We start from the raw sequence: 9,878 nt of genomic DNA on the forward strand, positions 1-9,878 counted from the left end.
TAACACGGTTTAGTTACAGCATCTGCCCCAGAACTCACTTTGTGTCCATCCGTATCTGAGCACAGTTCACTGGCAGCATCTTCACACAAAGCCATGCATCAGAATGGGTTAGAATTAGGTCACATCACGAGCACATGTTAAGCCCTATAAAACAGAAAGCACACTGATCAGTTACTTGTAGCAAAGTGTTGGAAATATATGGCAGCCATGATGGTCGCATAGACATCTTAATTACTCTTGTGCCATGGACTTACAGATAATTCATGTACGTAAGGCTAATTGTTTTGTGAGCAAATAAAAATGAAAAGCCAGGCATATGGTTAGAAAGAAGCTTTGGTGTGTAATCACAGCATTACTAAAATTCACCAGTCAAGATCAACTTGCTCTTGTCGATGCGCTGGCAGCGAGGGAGACAATGAAATGTTACGCTTTATGAGAAGGTTTCGCACATCCCCGTAGTTGGAGACGGCATCGGAAACTTCCACATTGTCACCGATTGGGTTCATGCTTAGGAACTCAACTATTCGATCTCTAACAACAGTGTTTTCTTTAACCTGACAGTCTTTTTGTCTCGCTAGCTTGACTGCCTTTTTCTTCATTTCCTTCTCTCTAATTGTACCTAATTGACTCTTTTCTGGGTCAATAAAGGCAGTTGAACTTTTAGCTTTTTTAGCTTGCCCTATCATAGCCCTAGTTTTACCTACCACTTTGACCATTGGATGGTCTCTTGGATTCCTAGGTTTTGGTATTGCTTGGGTTCGCTCCAAACGCGCTTTCGCTGATTTTATGGATTTCCGATCTTGCGTCACTTCCCCTTCAAGTTCCTCTGATATTCTATCTTGGGTTTTTGTACTTTCAAGTTTTTCTGGTCGAATCGTAATTGCACTTTTATTTCTCGGCTTTTCCCGACTTCCTTCTTTGCTGTAACACAAGATAGCTTATCAACACCTTTTCATAAAAATATATCGCTACTTTTATATTTTTAATTTTGGCATATTCATCAGCTATTAAGTTTCCATATAGTGATAGTGTAGCAACACCTGGTGTGCCAGTGCCGAACCGTACACTGGGCAGACAAGCAAACCATATTTCCATGATAGAGAGATGGTTGTGCGACTCCTTAGGTCAAGGCCTTATTCTGCATGTGAAACAGCAAACAGCATTTGCCGCTAAGGTAGTTTCAATGGCGCAAAGATTGCACGGTTGTTTCGCTTCCAAACAGTGACACTGAACCATGACAAAATGAGAGTTACATGGCTGTTTCCATGATGGCATAGCACCATATGGGGGTGTGTCACTACTCTAGGAGTGTGTTACTACTCTAGGGGTGTGTCACTACTCTAGGGGTGTGTCACTACTCTAGGGGTGTGTCACTACTCTAGGGGTGTGTCACTACTCTAGGGGTGTGTCACTACTCTAGGGGTGTGTCACTACTCTAGGGGTGTGTCACTACTCTAGGGGTGTGTCACTACTCTAGGGGTGTGTCACTACTCTAGGGGTGTGTCACTACTTTAGGGGTGTGTCACTACTCTAGGAGTGTGTCACTACTCTAGGGGTGTGTCACTACTCTAGGGGTGTGTCACTACTCTAGGGGTGTGTCACTACTCTAGGGGTGTGTCACTACTCTAGGGGTGTGTCACTACTCTAGGAGTGTGTCACTACTCCATCCCTGTATGGAAACTTAGTAGTTATGTAACTGCATACCACAAAACCTCTATTTGAGCGCTACTATGGGAGAAGGGTTAGAAAATAGAGCGCCACCCTTTAATTGAACGCCACCTCTATTTGAGCGCTACTATGGGAGAAGGGTTAGAAAATAGAGTGCCACCCTTTAATTGAGCGCCACGTTTATTTGACCGCCTCAATTTGACATTCTTAATCTTTACGAACCGATATAGAATATAGCAAGTGATCAGTAGAAAAGTGTCCACCAAACCATACTAATAATGGCTCGATTGCACCAATTAATTCGTTTGTTGTTTGTTTTCGTATCAAAATCCGTTTTCTAACTGCAAGTCTTTACATTTTTCTGGAAAAAACTTTGATGGCAACACCATAGAAGTAATTAGTATCAGGCTCATAGTAGTTTATTGTTTAACGTAGTCTCCATGCTTCGACGTATGGCAAAAACGTTTTAGCAATTAGGATGCTTTTGGACGACTCGTGCTAAGCGCCCATTAGACTAAGTTAATCCTTATTTTCGCGAATTTCGCGGTTTTTCAGTTGGCTCCCCTAAAAGTTTTGCTCAGCTAAAAAATTGTTTACACGCTAATATTGACTAGTTCAGCAGTACAAAAAAAGTTCAGATCAGCAGACACTGTGAAAAGTATGGAACAGCCAGAAGATGGTGAAATGGTTCCAGGTTTTCATGAGATTTGTAGGGCTCAAGTTATATAGACATCAAATCCTAATGCAGTTGCGAGTCATGGCAGTTACGGTGAGTGGATAAAGCTAGTGAATACACAAGTGCTAGAAGTACATCTATTTATACAACAACTTCATACGAGTACATCTATTTATGCAACAATTGCATGTGAGTACATCTATTTATACAACAACTTTTTGTGAGTACATCTATTTATACAACAACTGCATGTAAGTACATCTATTTATACAACTACTTTTTGTGAGTACATCTATTTATACAACAACTTCATGCGAGTACATCTATTCATACAACAATTTCGTGTGAGTACACCTATTTATACGAAAGCAACAATCAGAATGCAACCTGCCGAGCAAACTATGAAAATATTTAGGTTTCAAAAATATTAGTTTTGTTTTTGCATGGATTATAGTTATGGTTTGTTTATGTCACTTGTTTTGAATACATATATTTGTAGCATTTAATAGATTATTATTATAAAACTTAAAAGTTGGCGGATTTATAGCATACTATTTGATAGCATGATTGCCTTACACAATCATGACATCGCAATATTGCGACATATGTCTGAGTTCAGGCCTTACCGAGTATGCTTGCTAGTTCCATTGTTTTGGAAATGTTTAGAGTCATTTTCCCTAGCTATCAATGAGAGGGCAACTTCTTCTACTTCAGCCTCAGCACTGGTGCCATCTGGTGGAGTGCGATCAGTGAGTTGCCAACTGACAGCTGATCTCTTGCCTGATTTAGTTTTGTCAGGTCTGAAACAATACAGTTTTGCTGAAGTATGTTCATTCTCTCAGCAAGTACTACAACTTCTGTCCTACAACTATGGAGTCAGTCAGCAAGCATTACATGTCCTACAACTATGTAGTCAGTCAAAAAGCATTACATGTCCTACAACTATGGAGTCAGTCAGCAAGCATTACATGTCCTACAACTATGGAGTCAGTAAGCAAGCATTACATGTCCTACAACTATGGAGTCAGTCAGCAAGCATTACATGTCCTACAACTATGGAGTCAGTCAGCAAGCATTACATGTCCTACTACTATTATAGTAGTAGGACATGAGGATAATACTACAACTAACTGTTTTTTTTTCATGAATCAATCGATTGTGAAATAATAAAGTAATTGTTAGATTAGCTCATAATACGTTGTCCAATCAGAAGCAAGATATTGTGTCATCTCTTCAAACCAACTATAGCTGATAAAACCATTCCATGGCAAGCTGCTACACTTCAACTGCTTCTGTAAGCGGGTGACATTTTTAATAACAGAAGCTTTATTTCAGTTGCTGCCTAGAGAGTTTTAATATTTGTTATAAACAGTCAAGTTTTTACTTAGCAGGTGTTGCTGCAGATGAGAGCCTCTCGTCTGATGCCCAAGCAGCTATAACCTTCTGTCTCTGGTCACCAGGGCTTTCTGTGTCTCCTTCATATGGAGGCTCTGTGTTTGGATCCCAGTCTGGGTTCAGCTCCATCTGTTTTTTCACTCTTTCTTTTATTTCCCGAAAAGTTGGAATAGAACTTTTTGGTCTATCAATCACTGAAGAGATTTCATTATTTCCACTGCTGGATGCACTTTTACCTGTAACAAAATTAGATACATGATTTTATCTTTTTATCAGTTCTTTTAAGTTACCATTACTCCTATTGTTGCCTTTATCAGATGTTTTATCAAAGGCTGTATTGCGAGGGCTTGCGCCGATGTTTAATGTGGTCATCATCTACAAACGACCTTGAAAATGCAATGACCTTCATTCGCTTCTACTGTTTAAAACCATTTTCGCAAATTCCCTTCAAGATAAGTTTTTTGGACATCTGCACTTTTTTGGATGTTGCACATTCAATGATTTTGCCCTTAAAATTCTTGAATCAGTTAAATGATATAGAATTATCAATTGTTGAATTGGTAAAAGGGTGAAGGGTGTCAGGATGGTCAACCATGGGGTTGGTGGTTTGAGCCCTGCTTAATGCCAATCTGACAAAAAGCTCTCAGCAAGCTTTCAACCCTAAATTGCTGGGTCTTTTGGATCTAGGCCTTATCTTAGAGGCCCCGTGTACCACACTGACAACTTGGGCACGTTAAAGATCCACCTCTGTCCTTCGCACATTGGACAAGTGAAATGTCTACCTGGTTCTGTCAGACTGGACGTGTTGCAAAAATGTATCCCTTCAGGTTAATCTGACAATTTCAGAAAAAGCCCTTGATAAGTATTAGGACCACCCAAGGTAGCTTATAAAAACCTAGTCCTGGTGGTGTGTTTCTCCACTAGAGAACACTACCAAGCATTGTCACCACATGACAGAAGCATGCCATTATATTTTGAAATTGATTTGGTCCTAAATATTCCAAGACTTTCATTAATCAAATATAAACTACATTGTTTTCTAATACTTGTTAGTAATACTACTACAACAACTATTGTTAACATCATTACAGCCAATCGCTATCTAGTTTAGTACTCTATCATCCAATTAAAAGTTGTGTTACAAGGAGAGAAAAATGCTAACCTTTCACAACTGCTGATTGAATTCTGCGGAACTTTCCAACTCTTCTGCTCACTTGTCGTTCTCCATAGAGAAACATGGGTTTATCTCCTCCTTCTTCTTCCGTTTCAAAGTTTTCCGTGTCGCCTCCGAGAAAACCTACATCAACCTAACAGCTGTGGCATCATGAGAAGGAAGGCGGTTTTTGTTTTTCTGACATAGTTCTTGTCAGTTAAGACAATGTAAAGCAGTAGTTGATATTTTATTTGCTTTTTAGTTGTCTCGTATCGAGTTTATTAATTAATGTCAAATGGCATCATTCAATAGAAGCATATAATAATTAATATATTATAATAATAATATAATAATAGAAATATATTCTATAGAAACAGGCAAAAACTTTGTCAACTGGTTCTATTGGTAGAGTGTGAGCTTTGCGTATGGCTTACCCTGTATGGCTACAATCTTTCCACTACTAGCCTCTATATGATCCAAGGTTATTCTGGTGAGACGAATGTCATTGTTGACAAGTCGCATCGTATGCAGCTTCTGGCGCTCAAGAATCTGGATCTGTTTATCAAGGCGCCCGGACTCGATGCCATTGATTCTACACATATAGACGTCATACTTCATATCAAAATTGGTTGAATGAACTAAACATCTACATTTGTGTGAAGTCAGTGTTGGGTCCAAAAACACTATAAAAAGAAAATAAATCTCCATCTTAGATTTGCTGTTGATTATTTATCCATTTTGTTACTCTTGTTATTACTGTTGTACAACTAATAAAATTTAGCTTATATAAAAAAATTCATGTTGGACTTGAGTGACCTCTATCATATACCTAATCATTTATAAAACCCTTAAAAAAGAAAAATTGAAAAACTGTAAAGCAATAATAAAACTAGTACACTTACATTAAATTTGTACCGTGATAACAGTTAAGTGTGGGTTACTCTGCTATTGCCTTGGTAATTGTTTAGCACAGAAAGTGGTATGTAATCTATTGTTGTGGTAGTTATTCCAAGAGTCAAGGTTGTAAGTGCTATTACCAAATATATGATGTTTGATAAATGACAAATGATATATAATCTACGGGCACCGATGCCTTGGCTTATGCTAGTCTTTGATTCACATTTCACACCACAATAAGGTTAGACAAATAGGAAGCAGTAGCAGAGCAATTGGAACGAGTTTCAAGTCTAAATGGCATGTGTTCCAAGGCTACTCGGTAACAAATATATGAAGTTAAACAGCGAGATAAACAATTAGGAAACTGAGACTATACAAATAGGGATTGAAATTGAACAAAGTTATTGATGATAATATAATCTATAACAAATGATAGGAGTAGTGAGTCTCTCTCATATGAATTGTTAGTATGGCGTATTTGTAAATAGTGATTGCTTCGCCAATTGAGAAATTGTAGAACACAAGATGATACGAGTTGAGTCAATAACAATGCAGGAGACTGCCTCAATACACCCGAAGTTTCATGTTGGATCCACCCTCTAGCCTTGTTTGTTTCATTTTCCACTTTTTTTAAAATAATTTTTGTATTCAAATATAAAAGGCGATAGAAACGAACATCACACGCTAAACCTGTTCAACTTTAATATCAGAAATATGATAAATGGATCCCATTCGCATTAGTATTAAATTTACAATTTCATCCACTGCAAGACCTGTTTATACCAAAGGCTAAAAAAGACCGAAATCACAGGGTAGTAGCGAAAATATGATCAAAACTTACCCAGTGAGATATGAAAACAATACTCGGGTGTAAATTCATTTGATTAGACATTGCTGTTGTGCTGTTTCATTCATAGCGACAGCTAGCGAGGCATTAGAGGCAGATATTGTTAATGAGCTTGGATCATTCTAAGACATGCTGCCTGATTTTTAACTTGATGCCTTACCAAGTATTTAGGTATTTCTCAACTTTGCTTTCATCACCTTTGAAGGGTGAACGGTTTACTTTGAGAAACAAAAAAAATGCTCCTCACTGTAAATAGTAAAATGTTACAAACTTTAACATCGGCTCATCAAAAATACACCGCTGCCAGCTGGAGTGAAAAAAATTAAACAAGACAGCAGATCCATGAGTCAGTAATTAGGGAGAAGTGTAATATTTCATCTATTTCCATCTCATTCATTGTTTGTATACCAGACATTGTAGGATTGCTCTTGATAGATGTCAGAGAGAATTTGATTCACAATCCAACCCTCTCACAAAAACTCCATCAGTTCAGCGTGAAAGTGTTTTTTATCAGAGTGTAAACTCATCTACTGTTTGATGTCCCGGTGTACAGCTCAGACTGATATGTGCTCCAAGGACTATAGTGAGTGCCAATATTATTTTCCTAACTTTACAGAAGGTCACAGAGATGTGGAGAACAGATGAACAAGATAGTGGTTATTTACAGTATCAGATTATTTGTTGAAGCATTCAATACCGATTCCCCTTAGAAAGGGAGGCTATTCTTTTCCCTGTTTCATCTCTCTCCTTTCATTTCACTCCTTTTCCGTTGTCCTTCAATCTCACTTCTTTCTTCTCATGATGATTTCTTTTCTGATGATGTCACCTCTTTTCTCCTTTCACCTCTAACCCTCCCGTTTTCCACTCACTCTTCTACGCTTCTCACCTCTCCTTTCACATATACATGCCCCTCTTATCCTCCCACCAACCCTTACGCCTCTTCCTTTCCTATTACTCTAGCAACTCACTTTTTTGACCAGGTGCCTGTGTATGTGTTTATCCGTCTGCGGCTAAAAGACAACAGTTTTGCCTTGCTAGGCATAGCTGTTAGCTTCAAGTAGCTGGCCGCTAGCATTCCCATAAGAAGGTTTATAAGATTATGGAAGCTTTACAAACGTTAAGTATATTCATCTACCCTAATGCACTATTGTTTACACCGACATTGTCTCTGTCGCATAGATCAAATGGTCATATATACGGTCATCCGAACTTAGGCCATGCCTCACACAGTAGGTTCTCAGTCTATCAAACCAGTTCGAAAAACTATACACATGATAGATCCATCATGCAATCTGTAAAAAAGTCCAAAATGTCACGCATCTTTGTAAAGTTTTTAGAAAATTCAGTGTGTCTTTTACATATTTCACTGAATGCAGGGACCATTTTAGAAAAAGTTGAATTTAGAGTTCTGAGGCTATGTTAGTCGCATTGTATGAAGATAAATACACAGAGAGCATATCTATTCATTAACCTATTTATAAGATTCAATGCTGCCGAGGCAGCACACTCATATATTTCTCATTTGTTTTGTTGTTTTTATGTCGAGCACACAGGAGTGTGCCATAATAAAACAGTAATCGAGAATCTAAGAAGCTCATTGAGTTCCTTTAGAGGAACACTGAAATGTGAGGTGGGCGACGAGCTTGAAAGGGCTTAGAAGAGGAGAGGGGTGGCAGAGAGAACGAGTCTCGACTCTTATATTGTATTTATACTATTAAGTTTATCAAATGCAAAAAGCAAACAGATGATTTTACTATGAGTCTAGTAGCCAAGTTATTGACCTATTAGTGTTTAGTAGCCAAGTTATTGACCTATCAGTGTTTAGTAGCCAAGTTATTGACCTATCAGTGTTTAGTAGCCAAATTATTGACCTATCAGTTTCTCATTCAATGAATGCTTTAATCAGCCATTCCAGGATTTTGGTAAAGTCAAAGTTTAGAGTTTTCTCCACATATCGACATAGACATAGAGTAGAGGTTTGAATAACTGATGTTTGTTGATAAGTTAGTTGATAAGAGTTATCATCTTGTAAGAAAAGAAAACTCTCACCAAGGCTGTTGCATGGTTACACAAATATGCGTTTTAGCTACATTTATTTTGTGATTACAGCCAACATATGCTTAACACAGCTTTTATATTAATTATTATATCTCTTTCACAAAGTTTTGCATAAAGCAATGCAATTAAATATAATATATTACATGTATCTAGGCCTAGCAAATATTGTCATTAGAATCTGCAGAAACATTAATTGGAATAGGGTTTACTCACTCGTGTGAAGATAGTAATAAGAATGGATATTAATACAGCCAGAAATAGACAAACTATAAAAGCCATATAACTAAATATATCTGCTAAAGTAATTAAAACATTTTTGAATTTTCAGCCGCGTTAGTAAATGCTATACAAGTCATAGCGATGATATTGAACATTCTTATATCTATATTTCAGCACAAATACTCTAGAGAAAGTAATACTAGAGAATATTAGAGAATACTAGAGAATACTAGATAATACTAGAGAATACTAGAGAATATTAGAGAATATTCGAGAATACTAAGGAATACTAGAGAATACTAGAGAATATTAGAGAATACTAGAGAATATTAGAGAATACTAAAGAATACTAGAGAATATTAGAGAACACTAGAGAATACTGGAGAATACTGGAGAATACTAGAGAATATTAAAGGATACTAGAGAATATTAGAGAATAATAGAAAATATTATAGAATACTAGAGAATACTAGAGAATACTAAAGAATATTAGAGAATACTAGAGAATACTAGAGAATATTAGAGAATACTAGAGAATACTAAAGAATACTAGAGAATATTAGAGAATACTAGAGAATACTAGAGAATGCTAGAGAATACTAGAGAATATTAGAGAATATTAGAGAATACTAGAGAATGCTAGAGAAGATTAGAGAATACTAGAGAATATTAGAGAATACTAGAGAATACTAGAAAGTAATACTAGAGAATACTAGAGAATACTAAAAAGTAATACTAGAGAAGGTACTTTGCTATTGTCACAAAGCATTTGGTTCACAGAGAGTGATGGATGGCAGATAATATACCGTATTTATCCTTTAAGTTCAATAGCCTTAAATCTTCAGACAAACAAAACCAATCAATACTTCAATATTGGTTTAGCGAATTGTCTCTCTACAAACAAAACAGCTAAGTCTGCCTTTTATATACATGGTGAATACTGATGTACTACACCAACCCACCTA

The 9,878-nt window shown here is 37.0% G+C and overlaps 1 protein-coding gene across 1 annotated transcript; it reads right to left on the minus strand.

Moving 5' to 3' along the window:
• Positions 1 to 4: 4 nt before the first annotated feature.
• LOC137405354 (uncharacterized) lies at positions 5 to 7,693 on the minus strand. The gene is made up of 7 exons (XM_068091586.1): positions 7,605 to 7,693; positions 5,327 to 5,484; positions 4,902 to 5,036; positions 3,729 to 3,975; positions 2,971 to 3,144; positions 705 to 921; positions 5 to 144 (listed from the first exon to the last, which is right to left on the minus strand). Exons 1-7 carry the CDS (start codon positions 7,676 to 7,678, stop codon positions 115 to 117), a joined length of 1,035 nt encoding a protein of 344 aa, XP_067947687.1. The 5' UTR covers positions 7,679 to 7,693; the 3' UTR covers positions 5 to 114.
• Positions 7,694 to 9,878: the final 2,185 nt, after the last annotated feature.

The sequence above is a fragment of the Watersipora subatra genome, chromosome 9 (assembly GCF_963576615.1).
Source record: "Watersipora subatra chromosome 9, tzWatSuba1.1, whole genome shotgun sequence".
In the NCBI taxonomy this organism is placed as follows: domain Eukaryota; kingdom Metazoa; phylum Bryozoa; class Gymnolaemata; order Cheilostomatida; family Watersiporidae; genus Watersipora; species Watersipora subatra.

What these genes read in the sequence shown, in the direction of transcription:
- LOC137405354 (XM_068091586.1), bottom strand. Translation starts at nt 7,678, where the DNA reads ATGCCTAGCAAGGCAAAACTGTTGTCTTTTAGCCGCAGACGGATAAAC. An exon ending in ACAGGCACCTGGTCAAAAAA is followed by an intron (nt 5,485 to 7,604) that starts GTGAGTTGCTAG and finishes CTATATGTGTAG; the next exon opens with AATCAATGGCATCGAGTCCG. An exon ending in TCTGCAGCAACACCTGCTAA is followed by an intron (nt 3,145 to 3,728) that starts GTAAAAACTTGA and finishes GTATTGTTTCAG; the next exon opens with ACCTGACAAAACTAAATCAG.